Source organism: Periophthalmus magnuspinnatus, chromosome 23 (assembly GCF_009829125.3).
Source record: "Periophthalmus magnuspinnatus isolate fPerMag1 chromosome 23, fPerMag1.2.pri, whole genome shotgun sequence".
NCBI lineage: Eukaryota > Metazoa > Chordata > Actinopteri > Gobiiformes > Gobiidae > Periophthalmus > Periophthalmus magnuspinnatus.
The window spans coordinates 8,208,974-8,229,293 of NC_047148.1; the positions used below are offsets into that span (position 1 = coordinate 8,208,974).

At 40.6% G+C, this 20,320-nt stretch overlaps 1 protein-coding gene across 1 annotated transcript; it reads right to left on the reverse strand.

The window, feature by feature from the left end:
• Positions 1–10,144: 10,144 nt before the first annotated feature.
• Positions 10,145–17,974, reverse strand: slc5a8 (solute carrier family 5 member 8). The gene is made up of 17 exons (XM_033989305.2): positions 17,741–17,974; positions 16,647–16,766; positions 14,440–14,505; positions 14,261–14,312; positions 14,072–14,139; positions 13,955–13,993; positions 13,575–13,690; positions 13,352–13,492; positions 12,612–12,741; positions 12,323–12,411; positions 12,088–12,197; positions 11,957–12,024; positions 11,694–11,780; positions 11,404–11,618; positions 10,573–10,676; positions 10,353–10,441; positions 10,145–10,273 (listed from the first exon to the last, which is right to left on the reverse strand). The coding sequence occupies exons 1-17, from the start codon at positions 17,972–17,974 to the stop codon at positions 10,166–10,168; spliced, it is 1,836 nt and encodes a 611-aa protein (XP_033845196.1). The 3' UTR covers positions 10,145–10,165.
• Between the last annotated feature and the right edge of the window lie 2,346 nt (positions 17,975–20,320).

The following is a 20,320-nucleotide window of genomic DNA, read 5'->3' on the forward strand; positions in this document are numbered from 1 at the left end:
TTTCCCTCTGGCCCACTTGTTCGTTCTCCATCTGTCTAATTACCCAGACTAAAATACTTTCCTGTACCGGAAGCCCCGCGCCCGGTCTACTCCATCTCTTGTCCAGGGGCTGTGGGAGTAACATAAGCACTATGTTCACTATAAAAGCATCTCTCGGGCCCAAGTCCCTTTACTAAAAGTGTTTAACTAAATAAACTATAAACACTTAGTTCATGAAATGAAAATACACAAGACATTAACACAAAGAAATAAACAAACTTAAACCAGTTTTTCCCCCTCCACATGGTCCGGCCCACGACCCCACTCAAGCCTATAAAATGGCCGACATAGGGCACGCCCCCTCTTTGTCTGGACCATGTGGAGATGCAGGTAAGATGATTATTGGATTGAACTGAATAGACACATTTAACTGAATAAAATATATTTAACTAACAAATGTGTGGTTATTTAAACTGATTACAACTAAACAAAACAAACCCGGGATAGAAGTTATTGAAAATGAACAGACATGTGCAAAACCAAATCATAATACTATTAAAAGGGACAAAGGCCCACTTTGTCACACCACCACAACGGCTTTGCTCTGTTGTTTATCCTCCACCACAATATCCGGTTGGTTCGCCATCACCATTCTGTCAGTCTGTATCCGGAAGTCCCATAGGAGCTTGGCTCAATCATTCTCCACTAGCTTTGGAGGTGTTTTCCACCTTGATTTATGGGGTTTCCAGTCCGTACTCTGCACAGATGTTTCTGTACACTATGTCTGCCACTTGTTTATGCCGCTCCATGTATGCTTTGACTGCAGCATCTTACGCCCTGCAGTTATGTACTGGATTGTGCAGAACCCTCAAGCTCCCAGGCCTCTGGCAGAGGTCACGACCGTGGAAAAAAGAGGGGATGAGACCACCCGCGGAGGATGAGGATGAGATTTTTTGGTATTTATTTGTTTTATGTATGCACGTGCTATAGGTCAAAACATCATGGACAAGGACAACCAAAGCTTCTCTGTTCAGTATCTACCTTTGAGAAGCACAGTTGCCATTTGACTCTCCATCACCTGCACTTCTCCGTGGGTCCTCAGGAGGTCGCTCTTCTCCACACGCTGCAAACAGTGTACAGTGAATCCCAAATAACTTGCACACATTTTTCACTGACAAAATACTGAGAAATTATTTCCACAATATTGGCTATATCTGTCAATTACTATTGATTTTTTTTTTTGTCTTGTATAAGATAAGAATATCAGCCCAGTAATGGTGCATGTTTAAAAGAGATTATACAGCAATGAAAACATCTGTAACTGAATAAATGCAAGACATACAAGTTTAATGCCATACTGTGGAAAATTCTAGGCAAAGCAATAACATCTCAGTGGAGACAATTAGGTGACAAACTCTCCACCACAAAATTTGCAGTTCATCTTGAAGTTCATCTTCTACTTTGAAATAGTTTATATTGATTATAGTCGCTACATTTGACTCTGCTGTTTGCACACTCACCTCCTGTGAATTTGGTCCAAGTTTCCTCCTTCTCTTCCATCTCTTCCTTCTCCTTCTTTTCTCTGTCCCTCCACCTCCTCTTCAGTTCTCAGTCCAGAACAGCACCTCACGGAGCAGCACTCTCCACCGCACGTTGTTGTCCTTCAGACTGGGGTAGATTATCTTGTGCAACTTACACACATCCGAAACTCAAGTTATGTAGAAACTTAACTAATAAAATCAGTGATCCCCAACCACCGGGCCGTGACGCATTTGCTACCGGGCCGCACAAAAACAGTAAATAGTTTATCAGCGACCGCATCTACTCCGACTCTAACTTTCGGCCGTCCCTCATGACGCGCTAATGAGCTCGTCCGTAGTGTTGTGAGGTGTGTGTCTAGCTCCTATGTGCTTTAGTTCAGTGTGGTGCGTGAGCGTGAGTGAGAGGTGACGTGCGCGTGCATGTGGCGCATAGTGTGGTTCAACCCGCGGAGAAGCGGAGAGTGTGAGTCTACAGATGCACTTGGAAAAAGACAGTGTGTGAGTTAGAGCAGAAGTGATGCGTTATTACAGTGCAGTACAGATAATAAAGCCACCAACTCTTGAGCAACAGACTGGGGTGGTCTTTGAGCTCGCACCACACTCGAAACAACTTTGAGGTTAAGAACAGGGAGTTAAACCCCGGAGGAAGAGTGACCCTTCGGCCCTGGAGAAGACGGATCTCCCCTGTGCCTCCCGACCACGGTCAAGGGACCGAAGCAGGAAAGGTTTAACAGTAGATATATAATGAAAATCCTGATAGGAAAACGCCACCGACATCTATTTGATGTAGTGGCAAGTTTATTATATCTGTGATAAATCTGCTCTCGTCTCCGTGATGACGTATCACGTATAACACGTCAGACACGACGCTCAAAAGTAGAGCCACAAGAGAGTGAAAATGAGCCAAAACAAAAGTCTTTGGAGAGCTTTTTAACAAATGAATAAAGGACAACTGAGGAGCCAGAAGAGGAGACTACGACCTCTAAGAAAAAGAAAGATAAATTTAACAGACAATACCAGGAGTCCTACTTAAAATATGGGTTTGTCGCTACAGGTGACTCTCACGTGCAGAGTCCGCTCTGCATAATATGCAGAATTGCATTTGGCTGTGAGACATGAGTGAGGCACTCAGTCACCGTGCCGCCAAGACACAAAAAACAAAACAACAGGAAGAATCAGACACAACAAGAAAAATCAGACACAACAGGAAAAATCAGACACAACAGGAAAAATCAGACAACATAAGAAATCGGCCAGGAGACCAGACGAGGAGGAGGAGAGAGACTAAGCACCTGGGATTAAAAGATAAGTTTTAGAGTTTTTTGAAAGAAACAAACGTGAGCAAGAAGGAAAGAAGAAACAAGTGCAGGGCTCCCACTGATGCAGCGGTATACTGTGGTGAGTTTTATTTTTTATGCACTTAACTTATTTTTGCCATATTTATCTGCCACGCGTAGAAGGCCGGTCCGTGAAAATAAAACCTACATTGTTCCGGTCCGTGGTGCAAAAAAGGTTGGGGACCACTGCAATAGACCATATTCTGAGTTTAAGATGCCCCAAGAAAAAAATAATCTACATGTGTGAGCATGTTTGATTATTTTTCAACCAATGTTTCAGAGTGTTCTTGAAGGTTGAAAAGGACCCACAGTTCCTGACATGGGCTGGTAATGTGTTCAATGACTGTGATCCTCTGACAGATGTCACCATTTGGCCAAATTTGGTCCTGCGTCTCTGTATGTCACAGTCTCCTCTGGTCAATACTCTGGTATTAACTCGGTCAGTCGTTTTTTTACTTATAAAATCCATTAATGGTGGAGGAGCAAGTCCATTTAAAACTTTAAAAAATAAGGCAAGCATCCATAAATACCTGATAATTTTCAAGATCCAGAATATTATATTTACTTAAGATATTACAATAGACTGTAGAGGCTTTTTGTCCAGTGTTTTCAATGTTTTTTTGAAGAGGGACTTTAGGGGCTTCAGGACGGCCTCTGATGTATGAGACCATGTGGTATAGCCGTAAGATATGTGACTAAATATCATGGCATGCATATACGCCTTTGCTGATTCTGTTGTCAGATAAGGTCTTATATGTTTGAAGTTTGACAGATTTAATTTAATTATATAAGACATTTTTTTTTTAACATGCTGTTTAAAATTTAGGTTAGAGTCAAAAACTACCCCACAGTATTTAAATTGTTATCTCTCCCCATTGACCAACACAGATGGTTGCTCACCCCCTACTGGCTGTCGAGAGAAAAACATAGAAACTAGATACTCATTTGAGCAGGATACTAAAAAGTCACATTCACAGGACAGAAATGAGCCTTTTCTGAACAGCTTTAGAATGATCTTGAGCTGTATCAGAACAAGTATAAGACACATAGACTAGAATATACCCATGGACCACTGTGGAACCTAACTGGACCACTGAGGGATTACACAGATATAAGGCCATGTGGGAACAGAAGACAAAGTAATACTATTTAATGCTGAAAATCACATTCTACTGTCTAAAGAGTGTTTTTATTATCATCCTTCTATTGAGTCTAATCCTGAGTATCGAAATCAAGTTTGAAATTTTAGTATCTTGACAACACCGCTCATTATCGACACAAACTTACTAACATGTTTCATTCTGCTTTTTGTTTATTGAAGCTCATGATTTCGACAATATTATACATTTAGAATAGTCTTTAGTGTTTTCTTAACAATACATCAGAGGATTTATTATCTTGACAGGCCTGATTTACCAGGACGGGCACTGCACCCTGGTTCACTCGAACTTGTGGTCTGGGTGCCTGAAGCCAGTGAGCCCAGGAAACAGATGGTTGAATTCAGAGTTTGGGGTTCTGTTGATGATGTGTACAGGGGCCATGTATCCAAACAGGACGTCTGAGAAGCGTGACACATTGGGAAGAAGCAAGTGCTTGATACTGACGGACATAAGGGACAAAATAATAAATTAAAGGGGATGTACTAGATTTTTTTCATGTAATAAAGTAAAATTGGTTTTGCCCCAGTACAGATATTTTGGAAAAGCAGCTCTTGGAGTCAAACCTTGTCTTTTTTATTATCTGCAAACCAGGAAAATAATGGTGGATTGTGTTAGCATGCTAAATCCACACTGGTCTCTGAAAATTGTGAAAAGAAATTATAATCCCATCACGGTGAATAATTAGGATGCTACCTAGGAATGTGTTCAGAAAGTGGCGAAGACTTTGGAAATAGTTTAAAGAGCAATTTTTTCGCATTTTTAAGACACTAGAAATTAGGTACAGGATCTTTAAAGAGCAGGTATTGATTTTTATTTTTATTTCCCCAGTACAGATATGTTGAATAAGCAGCTCTTGAGGTTAAAATAAGTCAGCTGTGTACTGTCTGCATCTTATATTTAATTACGAAACGTTTTATTGTCCGAGAATCGAGACGTGCGCGGTTAGCATGCTAGTTGTTGTTAGCACTACTGGAACAATAAAACTCTGGTTTGGCCTCTGTAAAGCTGGACAGAGGGGTCAGAGTGTGCCTGGGAAAACAACAAGGAGACAGTTTTTACTACAGTTAATGACTATATTCACTTATCGTTCAGCAAATGAAAGTTGGAACTAAAGCTGCAAAGGTTAATCGAGAATCGTAGTTGTATTTGGATCATTTTAATTGTTATATAGACTGAAGGGTCAAATAATTTACTTCTATGACTAGTTATCCATCCCAAGTACTACAGTTCTTCTTTTGTTTATGTATTTTTTGCAGCTCATGTTTTTGTTTTTTTACAATATTGTACATTTTTTTTAAACTGTTTACTGGGATCATCCTTCCTCATGGGAATCAGTGGCAGTAGCAGTTTAAGTATTATTGTTTATTCAGATACTTTTTGTAGTACGATGGAGTATAAGGGTCACTTAAATAAAAAAAATTATACGGGCCCTATGTGAATAAAGTCGTAGCATTTCGACATTAAAGTCATAATTTTACGAGAATAAAGTTGAAACCAAAAAAAAGTCGTAATATTACGAGAAAAAAGTTGCATTTTTAGTGCGTTATGCGTCATGGAGAATTTGGAGCGTTTTGTTCAGATAAACTTTCAACTGGGGTTTACGCAGTATGAAATACTGTGTCTTTTAGTCCACCATCACCACACTATCATTAGTATAAGTACTTTGAAGGCTCACTGCAATCATTTGAGGTTGTTTAGTCGGAGGAACCAGACAGATTTGGAAGAAATTGATATATCTGAATGTAAGCATGTTCGTTTTATCCGATCAGAAGAATCACTGGAGACCAGAGAGTAGAATCACTCGAGTTTTATTGTTCCCTATACATCCAATCTAATACAAGTCAGGCGTGATGCTGTCCCTAGTACGTGCACGGAGATCTCAGGGGCGGTCCCGTTTTGATCTGAGTGCCTGACCCTGAACGCCACATTTAAACATAAATCATGAATATTCAGTAGCTGGGTGTGGACATCTTCTTCTTCTTCCTTCTGGCACTCCTCTACCCTCCAGGTGCCCCGCTGGCGCAGCGTTATCTGTAACAGCTTAATCTGGGAGGACATGCTACACAATCTATCTATTGTCACAGTACGTTCTTTTCTATGCGATAGGGCAAGAATGGAGTGTGTTTTGTGCAGTGTTGCATGAAAGTCCTAAACCTCCTTTTAGTCTAATCTTTAATATTATAAGCAATGACGTTTACGTCCTTCATGAATCTCAAAGAGATTCTGGCAAACCGTCCGACGCCTCAGGAGGGGGAAGCAGTGCTTCATCAACACTGATTACAGTGCGGGTGGAGAGCTGCTGACCTCGACTGGGGATGTTGTCGGGTGGTGGAAGGAATACTTTGAGGATCTCCTCAATCCCATTGTCAGGTCTTCCGAGGGGGAAGCAGAAACTGGGGACCCGGAGGCGGACTCGTCCATCACCCTGGCTGAAGTCACCGAGGTGGTTGACAAGCTCCTCAGTGGCAAGGCTCCGGGGGTGGACAAGATCCGTCCTGAGTACCTCAAGTCTCTTGGATGTTGTGGGACTGTCTTGGCTGACACGTCTCTGCAACATCGCGTGGCGGTCGGGGACAGTACCTGTGGAATGGCAGACCGGGGTGATGGTCCCTCTGTATAAGAAGGGGGACCGGAGGGTGTGTTCCAATTATAGGGGAATCACACTCCTCAGGTTCGACCAATAGTCGAACCTCGGATTCAGGAGGAGCAGTGTGGTTTTCGTCCTGGTCGCGGAACACTGGATCAGCTCTATACTCTCCATCGGGTCCTTGAGGGTTCATGGGAGTATGCCCAACGAGTCCACATGTGTTTTGTGGATCTGGAGAAGGCATTCGACCGTGTCCCTGTCCTTTGGGGGTTGCTCTGGGAGTATGGGGTCCGGGGCTCTTTGCTAAGGGCTGTCCGGTCCCTGTATGACCGGAGCAGGAGCTGTGTTCGCATTGCCGGCAGTAAGTCAGACCTGTTCCTGGTGCATGTTGGACTCCGCCAGGGCTGCCCTTTGTCACTGGTTCTGTTCATTATATTTATGGACATAATTTCTTGGCGCAGCCAGGGGCCGGAGGGGGTCTGGTTTGGGAACCACAGGATTTCATATCTGCTGTTTACAGATGATGTTGTCCTGATGCTTCTTCGAGCCAGGACCTGCAGCACTGGGGCGGTTTGCAGCCGAGTGTGAAGCGGCTGGGATGAGAGTCAGCCCCTCCAAATCCGAGACCATGGTTCTCGACCGGAAAAAGGTGGTTTGCCCTCTCCGGGTGGGTGAAGTCTCTGCCTCAAGTGGAGGAGTTCAAGTATCTCGGGGTCTTGTTCACGAGTGAGGGAAGGATGGAGCGTGAGATTGACAGCCGGATCGGTGCAGCATCTGCAGTGATGCGGTCGCTGTATCGGTCCGTTGTGGTGAAGAAGGAGCTGAGCCGGAAGGCGAAGCTCTCGATTTACCGGTCAATCTACGTTCCTACCCTCACCTATGGTCATGAGCTCTGGGTAATGACCGAAAGGACAAGGTCGCAGATACAAGCGGCTGAAATGGGTTTCCTCCGTAGGGTGGCCGGGCGCACCCTTAGGGATAGGGTGAGGAGCTCGGTCACACGGGAGGAGCTCGGAGTAGAGCTGCTGCTCCTACATGTCGAGAGGAACCAGTTGAGGTGGCTCAGGCATCTGCTCAGGATGCCTCCTGGACGCCTCCCTAGGGAGATGTTCTGGGCATGTCCCACCGGGGAGGAGGCCCCGGGGAAGACCCAGGACACGCTGGAGGCACTATGTCTCTCGGCTGGCCTGGGAACGCCTTGGGGTCCCACCGGAGGAGCTGGAGGACGTGTCCGGAGTGAGGGAAGTCTGGGAGTCCCTGCTTAGACTGCTGCCCCCGCGACCCGGCCCCAGATAAGCGGAAGAAAATGGATGGATGGATGATATATCATATCATATAACAAAATGCTCCAAATTCTTCATAAAGCACTGGTCACTCATTCACACACAGAAGCCTATATTCTCATAGAAATACAACTTTGTTCTCGTAATATTACGACTTTTTTTCTCGTAAAATTACGACTTTAATGTCGAAATGCTACGACTTTATTCTCGTAGTACCCGCATAATTTATTTGATTTAAGTGGCCCTTATACTCCGTTGTACACGACGGAGTATAAGGGTCAGTTAAATAAAATGAATTATGCGGGTGCTACGAGAATAAAGTCGGGCCCTGACACAGATCTATCAAACAATGGTAAGCTATTTAGAAATTCAATTTATCAACCTTTATACAAATGTAGTAATAACAGCTGCCATTTGTGTAAGCTTTCATACTTAAAGGTCCAGCTCAGACAATATTGTGTCAACAAAACTTGAGTGAGCCTGATTTCTTCAACCATCTGAGGTCCACCTTTCCTGAGCTTGGAGAAGACGAACCCCTTGAGGCTGTTTTGCTTGAAACAAACAAAGCATCAGTTTCTCATCCAGTGAATAGGATGACACAGAGTCTACAGAGCCTTCAGAAAAGCACAGAAACAGAAACAGTTTAAGAATGAAGACTTTATTACTGAATTCTAAAGCAGTGAGGAAAAAAAAATCATCTAACAACTCATAAAGAAGTGGATTTTTTAAGGTTAGACTTGTTAGGTAATGATATTTTGAAAGGCCAAGACAGTATGACAGTATGCAGCGCCTCCCTTTTCCCACAGCAGTCTTGAAGAACAGTTAGAAACGCGGGGTCTCAGTAGATTGGCAGGTGATGATGGCCTGTCCTCCTTTGTATCTACTGCTCAGAGTGAAGAGGGTGAAGATGATGACTGGAATCCAGAACAAAACCATGAAGGACACAGCGTTTCTCCAAAGGCCAAAAAGATCAGAAAGAAAAGAGTTGCACAGCTGAGTCCTGATTCATGTAAAGTATGTGGCCTTGCATTCCAGTCCATAAAAATCCTAATCAAACATGCTCTATGTCACTTGGATAATCCAAAAAGCATCTGTGGAGTATGAAAACTGGAGTCATCAGAGGAGCTCAAGAGTCATCTGGAAACTCACCAGAAACTTCATGAATGTGACAAATGTGGACGATATTTTTTGACCTTCATTGTGTTTTAAAAACACAAAGTTACCTGTGAGTTAGGTGAAACAGCTTTACATTCACAAGAAGATACACACAGACGGAAAGCCATATTATTGTGATGTATGTGGTAAATGTCTGTCAGATCATTCAAGTCTCTCACGACACAAACTAATTCACTCTGAGAAGAAACACCACTGTAAACATTGTGGAAAGCGGTTTTATAATAGAACTTTTCTAAAAACACATGAGAAAATTCATTTTGACAGAGAAAGAAAATTTTTGTGTGACATTTGCAGCAAAACATTTTATACAAAGACAACATTATTGACACACCAGAGAGTACATGATGTATTACGCCTCATTAAATGTCCTGTTTGTGACAAATAATTAAAAGGAGCATTAGAAACACACTTGACAAGGCCTATACACAAGCACACTGTTTGAAAACCCACATGAAAAGCCACCAGGCTGCTGTTGATGCCTTGAAATCTTACAGTGACCCAAGATTCTTCAGTCCCCATTAATACTCTTTGCTTATTATTTACAGCTGCAATAGTATGAACAACATTATCGCTACTGCAAAGGTCCCAGAAATTACATGCCAAATAAATTTACTGTGAGGAAAGATGATTCGTAAATGAACCTTTAACAACAGTACTGTTTTGTAAATTGTGCTATCTTGCAATAAAATAAAATAGCACATATACAGGGTGTTCATAGTCTCTTGACAATTTAAAACATTCCATACAAAGGCTTGTTCAGTAATGTCCTGTATCTTTGTTCAACACATGACATCTTTAACATAGCCCCATAGAAAGAATGGATGCCTTACACATAAAAATGCAGCGCCATTAAATCTTTTAGAAACCACTAAGTACAATAGAACATATCTAATTCATATATCTTATCAAATTGCCTTTGTAATTCAGTTTTAAAATTGTAAAAAGACTTTATGGACATCCTGTACTTTTAATTACAGAAAGAAAGCAGATACTGTATAAATGTCAGACTACTGAATATAATATGAATCGCATCCCCAGAGGGAGTCCGGCTCCAGGGCTGTAGATGTACTGTTGATGAAGGCACAGTATTAAAGGAAAATATTTATTTTGGCAAGTTCAGTTCAACATCAACAAAAGCAAGATTTGTGTTCCCTTGTGCTTTGCTGAACCTGTCGCTTGTTAGGTTCAGTTGTACATTCTTCCCCAGAACCTTGAAAGTGCACAGCAGAAAGTCATTGTTTTATTTTAATTCCTAATATGACATATTTATTACTGTTACTAATACTTACACGGTGTTTGATATATTTGTTCACATAAAACAAAGTTGTGTCTTCCTTCATTAAAGTAAGCTTTGATTCCACTTTTTGTTTTGTTCCTCCTGTAATAAAAATGACCATGAAATAACATGATTTAATAGGCTGTTATTTTTGACACATTTAGATTTTGAACTGCTTATCAACTAGCAACTATAGAGTAGGCAAGATTTGATGATTTAGATGTTTTCTTTACCTGAAAATAAGCTTACTAAAAGTCCCACACAGATGACAGTTATGGTTCCAATGGGACAGGTGTACATGTATGACAAGGAGTACCACTTGTCCACCAAAAAAGACCTAGGAAAACCGTAAACAGTTTTTTTTGAGTATTAAGACCAAAAATATAGTTTGGTTTAGAGCCATAGGTATGAAGGTAAGGATGGAGGCATGCACAGAATAAGGTTTGTAAATATGATGGCAAAGTAAAATGCAGAGGTGGAAGAAGTATAGTACTTGATTTTGCTACTTAAGTAAAAGTACAGAGACTGGAGCAAAAATACTCAAAAGTATAACAAGAAATCTAGAAAAAAGTATTAAAAAACACATTTAAAAATGTACTTAAAAAGTAAAAGTATTTTGTGCAGATTTTGAGGTCTTATAAAGCTTCAAATGTATTGATTTTGATAGAGATTTGTGGTGTATTTTGTTCAGTTGAAACAACTGAATCAATAATTTGTTCTGCCTGTTTTCATTATACAATATATTTCTTGGTGGCTCAAATTATGAACATGTTCCAAAATAAACTCCTCAGCATTTTCAGCAGATGTCAAACAATAATGAAAAATACTTTGTACTTTCTACTCCACAAAACTTTTGAACTATCATGAAAAGTAAGATACCTGCTCTCAAATGTAGTTAAGTAAATTTTAAAGTGGATACTTTTTACTTTTACTTAAGTACATATTTTAGGTATCTGTACTTTACAGCTTTGTTACATTCCACAACTTGTTACATTCCACCGCTGGTAAAATTTGGTGCTTAGGTTAAAACTGAACACACAGGAGGCATAGAGATATCTACATACCTGCTTCCTATGTCTTGCTCAAGTGTTGTAATTGGGATAGCCTCAGTTGGGGCGATGTTGAATGTCCAGTTTTGAATCTCTGCTGTGGTGAAGTTACAGCCTGAAGTGGTAAGTGGCAGTGGGTGGGTCAGTTCAGGAGGAGGTGGGTAAATGTGAGAGCCAATGGAAAACCAAAGAGACAAGGCAAAACCTATCACCAGGCCTGACAATGCGCCCTGTACAAGATCAGAATAAAACAGTTAATGTCTGTTAACAAAGTATAGGTACATCTGAACTGAACTGAAACATACTTTTGAGTTGGCAAAGGGGCAGAGAATACCCAACACGAAAAGCCCTAGCAATGGACCTCCAATGACACCAAATATATTGATGACAGCCTGTTAAAAATACAGATAACACATTTTGCACTATCCCCTTGTTCATTTTAATGGTGCTCAAAATGGTAAAAAGTGCTCAAAATGTCACCTATAAACAGCTGAAACCCACAAATTAATTGGATGCTGTGTTTCAATATAAATATAAACATAATACAAATGTAACTGTATATCTCTACCTGTAAGATTCCTCCCATAAGAGAAGCCAGTGCTGCCATCCCAATGCACAAGACTCCATACAACAAGCCTATAAAACACATTGATTACAAATAAAATTACTCTTTAAGGTTTTAGATAATAGTTTTCTCACTGAGCCCTTTGGAAATCCAGGACAGCTGTTTCTCTGTCAGGTTTGTATTTGGCTTAATGAGATCTTCTACTGTCACAGCAGCCAGAGCATTAATACTGGAAGACACTGTGCTGCATAAAGAAAATACAATAATTTAAATTAGGGTAACATACAAAATAGTCTAGAAATCTGATGCATTATTTTTCATGTATGGGTTTTAAGTAAAGCATTTAATTTGATTAAATTTGACATTTACCTCAATGATCCACTGTAAACTGCAGCTACAAACAGTCCAGGAAGTCCAGGGTAGCCTCCTAAAATGTCCATTACCAAATATGGCATCAGCTGCAAAACACATAAACATATACGACACTAAAATAGGCATAATATAGGATGTTATATTGGCAGAAATAGACGTTTAGAGAAATTAAATAAAAAATCAATTAGTATTTAGTATTAAAAGTGCAATCATTGTTAGAGTTGATTAAAAACTACCAATTTTCTTTTTTAAATTTTTTTTTTTATTTCAGTATAATGGGTTAAACCTGATCTGAGGCAGAGATGAGTCCAGAGGTCCAGGGGTCACAGCTTTTATAGACAGAATACAGACACAGTCCAGCAGAAACTGAGCACAGCATTATCACCCACAGACCCAACAGGTTTACATAAAGAGATCTAGAAGAAAACAGCATATTTACTAAACAGGTGATGGATTCAAAATATATATTCAAGTATATTATGTTATCTCACTGTTCATTTTAAAGGTACTGTAATGTAATGTTCACTCTTTATTTAGTCATTATATTCAACTATGTAAACTATGTAATCTGCACTAATGTTTGTTCTTGAGTCTTGCAGAAAATGTCTTTTGAGAGTGCAGGATCCCACGGGAAGAAGGTCACTGTGAAACCTAAAACAGAAACATCATGGGATGTTTTGTGCGAAGGGAAAGAGTGACCTTGTGGAAATACAAAAACAGAATATATTTCTCTGTGAATTTCGTCATATGTTTTTACACTGCTTGCAAAGTATATGCCCCCCCCCCTTCAGATGTGTATGTAACTAGGGTTTCCTAACTTTAATAAAAGAGGTGAAAGACGGTCTGGGCCCCAGAGAGGGTGGTGGTTTGTAACTGGGGTTTTTTGCTCAATATTGAGACAAAATAATCTCTCTTGTCTTCTCTTCTCTTTTGAACTGTAATATAGGTTGTGAACCTATCAACAGGTATCACTTTTGAACTACTGCCGAACATGCAATTAAATTTTGCAATACATTATTAACCCACAGTTTGGCCTGAGTGAGACTTTTGCAGGAGATGTATCGTTGAACCTGGGCCTGGTTGATCCCATAAATACTGGTCCACACAAATGTCGCACCAAAGGTAACGGTCCAGAAAGTGTGTCGTCTCAAAGGGTTCAGGTCAAACCTAAAATAACACAAATAATTTTACAGTGATGCAATTATTGTGATTTTTCAAATTGTATTTTTTATTGCAAGGGTCATTGTACTCCCAGAAGTTGAGTCTGCCTCCTTCTTGTGCATCTTTGATAACGGGAAATACGCCTCCTTTTAAAATCACAGCACGAACAATGACAGCAAGAAAACCTGCCAATATGACACCGACCTGTGGACAGTAAATTAAGATTAAATCAGATTACTAATATGAAGTGTACTTCTAATATGAAGTACACTATCAAAATGAGTTTGAGTTTATTTGCATTTTAATTGTAATATGTTGAAAGAACAATTTTAAAATGTGTTTTTGTACATTTCATATCACTTAACAACTTAAAAGCACTGACAAACTTAAACTGTGAGTCAACTTGGAATGGGCCCACCACAAATCCACAACTGTTTCTCTAACTAGTCTGAGTAACATGTGGTTTACCTGAAAGACATCAGTCCACACCACTGCCTTCAATCCTCCCTGGAAAAATAGTAAAAGCCAAATGGTAAAGATTGAGAATGAATGCATTAAGTATGTTGAATTTTGTCCTTCACATACCAGTGTGCAGTAGAAGGTGCAGACTAGTCCTGTGGCCACTGTAGCACCCCATAAATCTATTTCTGTCACTACAAAGATGACAATAATGTATGTATTTAGTCAAAACATCAGTCAAGACAGTAATCCGTAGCCAATAGAACAGTCATTAAAATCACACAAACACATTTCATTGGGATGACCACAGCTTACCTAGAGTTAAAGCTAGGGCAGGGGTATAAATGACTATCCCAGTATAGAGCACCTACAACGATAGAAAATAGGAAATACATGCCTTATTCACTGTCTCTGCGGTATCCCTTGTGATTTTGGGTCAGAGTGGTTGTGGTTCGGATACACTTTTGGTTTGATATTGTTGCAAATTGACTCACCGTCTGCAGAATGAAAAACACGGTGCCCAAGAGACGAGTGGCTCTGTTGAAACGCAACTCCAAATACTTCACATTAACCAGAAAACAAGGCAGAGAGAGAGAGTTGGACTAGTTACCATGGCACAAAAGAATGAGAATTTGCTCTAGACACATTTCTGTTATTAAATATGTACAGTAAAAGTACCCAATAAAATAACTACATTTATAAAAAAATATTGAAAAAAACACCACCAATTTATGTATTTTTTACTATGATTGCACAACCTACCTGGATGATTGAGGGATTACGCATTACTATTATGACTGTACAAAATCCCCTCATCCTTTTCCCTGCTCTCCCCTTGGCCCCTCCCATTGTCCTACCTTGGCCCCTTCTTTGGGCTGCACCTATGGATGGATTTTCTAAGACTGGCCTGGTGGAGCTCACCTTTTTTCTCCAACACAGTCACATAATAGTTTTAATATTTTTAGCTTCAGATCAATGGACAAAAGCAAACTATTCCCACTGCCCCAGCTTTCGCCAGGATCCACTTCTTTTGGAAGACCTCCTACATCTCTGAACAACTACTTCACTTCCTGGCCAAGTTTTCCCAATAATACACTCCATCCTGCCATGTCCCTTTCCTTTGAATCTCCACAGCATTCCTCCAAACCTCCTGATCCTGAAAAAGAGACCCTGGACAGAGCTATAATATGGAGATAAGTGGTCTATAAAAGAGGTCAGAGAGCTTAAAGGTCTGATATTCGACTTGGGATGAACTGTGCACACCCTAGTGGACAAGGCTGGAAAAGCTGATCTATAGTCATGCACCTGCTTTTTCTTGTAACTTGGCATCTTCAGAACATGCAGTTCCCATAATGTACGAGTCTCAGAGTGAGTTGTCTGCCCTTAATGGTAAATAGTGTCCGGATGTTAATGTTTGTGCTCAACCACCTGTCAGTCTGCCTAGCTCTTGCCTACACCTGGGCTATGAGCGTAAGAAATGATATAGTCAGCCACAAAGAAGTCTTAACACATTGCCGTACAATGGCTCCGAGTGAACCATGCTCTTACCCTCTCCTGGTTGTTCTCTTGGTTTTAACGGGGAGGCTGAATCCATTACATTAAAAACTGTGAGACAAGGGACAGAGGCTATGGACGGAGCAGCTGTCACCTGGGCCCAGAAGCAGGTGTTCACTTGTTTGGGTCGGGCTTTGCAAGGCCTTATCTTTCCTGGTAAGCCATCTCCTCATACTGAGCCAGCAGTACAGTTCTTCTTCCTCATGCAATACTTTAAACCAGGGATCTCAAACTTGCGAGAGGATATTTTGTGGCCCGCAGGACAATATGAAAGTTTACTGTTAGTGTGGCTTTACCATGTGTCACTCGTGCTGTGTCCTCTCGTTGCAAAAGATTCAACAAATAACGATGTATATCCATAAAATCCACAAGAATTGGCATATTTCCTCATGTATGTTGAAAACAGCGATGAAGTTTGAGAAAATTTGAAATACCTGATAATCCCAGCCTCACCCAGACTCTGCCTCCTGCGGCCCCCGGCTAATTTGAGTTTGAGACCCCTGCTTTAAACTGTCTGAGGCCCTTGCCGTCAAACTCCCGTGCAAACCATCCTGAGCTTGGTCCTACCCGAGACGAGCTTCCTCCTTATGGATCAAATATTACTTCATGGCCTCATAGTAATCTCTGGCTCAGAACTCGCTCTAACAATCCAACTCCAACAATCCTTGCAAGCTTTAGGAAGATACCTACGGAAACTCAGATTTGTTATTTCAAATATGCTATACGTATATGACGGGCAGCTGTACAAAATACCACCATCCTCTTCCCTGCTCTCCCCTTGGCCCCTCCTTTGGCTGCACCTGGTCTCATTGTTCTGAGACTGGTCTGGTGCAGTGTGTAAATGACCACAAACCACTGCTTTACTAACCCGTGCCACTCCTCCCAAAAGCCCAATAACCCACTCTACAATCCTGTCAATAAATCTTTAAACTACTTTGGTTGCTACTGTTTCATTAACTCATTTCGTTAAAGACACTACCTGGAATCAGTCAACGTTAGGGATAATAGCAGTCACATAATATTTTCACACAGACACAGTCACGCAATATTTTTCATTGACTACTACTGCTATTACTACACAGTATGGTTTGTCCACTTTACTTGCTTTATTGATCCACAAGGGAAATTACTTAATTACAAAACTCACCTCATATGTGCTTGTAATGCCCAGTCTGTAGAAAACTGGGAGGAAGACCTCAGATGTCACTGTCATTGTCAACAAATACGAAATAGAAGTAAGGGCAATGATCGCTCCATAACGATACACCTAAAACAAGGCAGGAAAATATATTCTGTAAATATTTTCATTGCTATATTGTACATTGTTACATTTTTAAGTAACAATTTGGCTTTGCTAAGTTTTTATCTTATTAACACACCTGGCATTAATGTTGGGAAATTGATGTAAGAAAATACTGGCAAAGCAACCTTACTGGCAAAGTTTGACAAACATCCGATTTGTTGAAAATAAATATAGTCTTCATTATTTTAATGGAAATGTTTTGTCAGAACCTGCAGTTTTTTTTGTTTTTTTTGTTTTGTGCTTTTAATTTGCGAAACATTCACTCAAGTGCGACCTAATAAAAGTCTTTCTTCCTGAGCTTTTTTCATGATCTCATAGATTCAATTTCACTTCAGTTTGTTTTGTGCAACACTGTAAATCTTTCAACATGCCCTGACCCATTAAGATAAAGCAAAAGCCAGAGGGGTATGACAACAATAGCCCTATTTGATAAAATACATACTGTACTTACAAGTGTGATTTGTTACTAACATCCAAAATGTACTGTAGGCTACAATATAAGTTATATGTGTAATTCCATCCTGGGATAGTTGCTGCTTGTATCAGGTTCAGAACCAATTTTAGTCCTGCTTTGTTTTTAGCTGGTGGTTTAGCTGATATCGATGAGAGATTTATTGTATTTTATTTTTATTGTGTTGAATTATAGTTTTATTCACTGCATTTTGATAACTCTATTTCCTCTTCTGGTCGCCTACATTTCTGCAACAAAAAGAATTTTCTCTTGGGATGAATAAAAATGATTCAGAGTCACACTTTTATCAATTGTTGTGTCAGCATGTCAAATTTAAGATGCTATGTATTTTCATATATTTATATAGCATGATTGAAATGGTATCTAACAAATTACTGTGTTGCTTTTCCTCTCTATGTAACTACTATTTTATTGTTATTGCTAATATGCAGGTAAAAATAACTAAAATAACATTCACTGCACTCACCTCAGCTGGCATAGACAGTACAGTTACAGCAGACATAAAGCTGGCTGTGAGGGACATGGCTACAGGAAAAGCAGTCAGTCTCCGGCCCCCCATCAGAAAATCCCGAGGACTCTGCCGCTCCCGGTCTGTCCAGGCATAGTACACCCCCACAGCTGCAGACACCAACAACATCAGACCAAAGACCACATAGTCCACCAAAGCAAAGGAACCAGAAACTGGAGGGGTCCCGGACATGACGGTAAAAAATAAAAATTAGCAATGGTACTAGAAGAAGATTTGGGTAGTAGAGTTTTGGAATGATGAAGCCAACTGGAGATAGTCAGGTGTCTATTTGCAAATTACACTCATGCTATGATAAAAAGGTACAAAAATGTGTTATTAATAGAAGTAGACCTATAGGGATAGTAATAGTAGTCCTGTATTGAAAAACGTAGTCCTAATACAGTCTCCCTTGTGTCTGAACTAAAAATACTAAAAGATTTGAGAGAGTAAAAGACAGAGATGCTGGACTGAATTCCTGCAGGTGAATGTGAGTCAAGTGACCGAATAAAGGGCTATTCACCTGACCACACTTAGGGCTGCACCAATCACAGCACACTCTAAATGCTGTGTCAGTGCCAGTGTGCATGAAGTCACCAAGAAGTTTTAAAAGTAGCTTAGTATCGTAACACACTGTAAATGTACCTAAAATACTTCAAGTTCAAAATGTTCTGAAAAATAAGCTAGTGTCAGGAAAAATAACAGTGCTTAGCTATTCTGTATAACCACTGCCATAGTTTATTATTGTAGTGCTATAGTTCATTATTGTACCAGTGTTCATGTGAAGACGAGGACTTGATTACAGCTGTGTGACGCAGATATATGTTCAGGACATGTACAACATATTCTACATCTATCTTGTTAGGCGTGTTCTATCAAAATGACGACTGGATTCGGTCAATTCAAATCTCAAAAGTTTGTTCCCCTGACAGTTACAATCTAATACAGCACTTGGGGTCATATGATCTATCCCTCACATGTGCAGCAGGCGGTCTGTCTACCTTTCCCTGGCCCCAAAGACAAAAATGTAACATGCAACATGAATATGCAAATATTGTTGAGAAGGTAGACGCCTTGAATCCCTCCTTCCGGCCTCGTTCACCTCTCCGAGCCGCACCGGTCTGCTTTTCCGGCCTTGAGTCTACTCCGGCAGCCTTATCTCTGTCAGGGAGTCTGTGGAAAGCACCCACTGTCTCCCACAATTCACATCTCACAATGTTGCCTTTAAAGTAGGACTGTTATAATGAGTGAATAGTTTCAGTGTTAGAATATAGTGCTTGTTAGGCATACCTCAAAAGGATACAACATTCAAAGAATATATGCACTCAGTATAAAAATGGTGGTTACATATTCAAAGGATATATGAATTATTATGTTTTGATATGATATATGAATTATATAATGCATCTAAAAAGCTTTATTACTTTACATCCCCTTCAATCTATAAATCTAATCAAATAACTAAGCAGGGCAATGTCTGTGTAGAACCTCAGTCGTCCAGGTCTGATCCATAGCAAACAACGAAGTTAACTGGGGGAAGGCAGGGAAGGGAGAGCAGGGGGGAGTTTAGGTGAGGGACCAGGTGAGGGCCGAGGAGGTGGAGCAGGGGGGAGTTTGGGTGAAAGACGGGGGGGGGGGGGGGGGGGGGGGGCATAGGTGGTTACGGGGAAGAGTTCAGTATAGTTGATGCCAGAACTCTTGATAGCATTATATTAGGTGTGAGAGGAGCCATCTTAGTTCCTGATCTGATGAGGCTTTCTAGATGGATGGGAAGGGCCATGGGTGAAGGTGGGGAGGAAAAAGAGAGTGAGGAGTCTCTAGAGGGAGTAGATGTAGCCCAGGGCTGGTCTGTGGGCAAGGAAGGTGATGGGGGTGCTGCTGGGTGGTAGTTGTGGTGCTGCTGGTGGTGCTGACACATGGACTCGCGCAGCAGGAATGCTTCTCTCATTCCTTTTTTCTCAGAGCGTGGAGGAGGTTATCCGTCAGCACTCCACCTTTGCTCAGGTGGGGGCCACGAGAGGAAAAGGCTAAATTCCTCAACACTAGAAAGATCTTCAAAGACAACTTTGATATTCTTATTTTATCACCAAAACGTGTAAAACTGTACAATTATTGGAATATATACCAGGTAAATGGATACATTTGGAAGTCACAAAGGCCTGAAATATCATCATTCATTATAATAGCCAAAATGTGATACTGTTTCTGCAGCCAAACGATTTGGGTTTGACCAATAGGTGGCGCCAAAAATCACATTCCAAATTTCAGTAAATGATTATTGTTTTTGGATAGTTCGTAATTAAATCGTTTTAAATGTTGTTATTTGTCACAGCAGAAACTATTCCAGCTGTGTACGCTGTATAAGAATTTACTCTCACCATTTGGGATATGGCTGTCTGCTCTGCTCCCATGACTCTGCTCCTTCTGCTGCTTTCTGGACAATCAGCTAAAAGATGAAGTGAAAGTAAGATTAGACAAATGGTATATTGCACGCACACACATGGAAATCAGGTAAATAATTATAGTTGCATTTTTTATATG

What these genes read in the sequence shown, in the direction of transcription:
- slc5a8 (XM_033989305.2), bottom strand. Translation starts at nt 17,974, where the DNA reads ATGTCCGGGACCCCTCCAGTTTCTGGTTCCTTTGCTTTGGTGGACTAT. An exon ending in GTTTACAGTGGATCATTGAG is followed by an intron (nt 12,198 to 12,322) that starts GTAAATGTCAAA and finishes TTCTTTATGCAG; the next exon opens with CACAGTGTCTTCCAGTATTA. An exon ending in TTTAGTAAGCTTATTTTCAG is followed by an intron (nt 10,442 to 10,572) that starts GTAAAGAAAACA and finishes TTTTTATTACAG; the next exon opens with GAGGAACAAAACAAAAAGTG.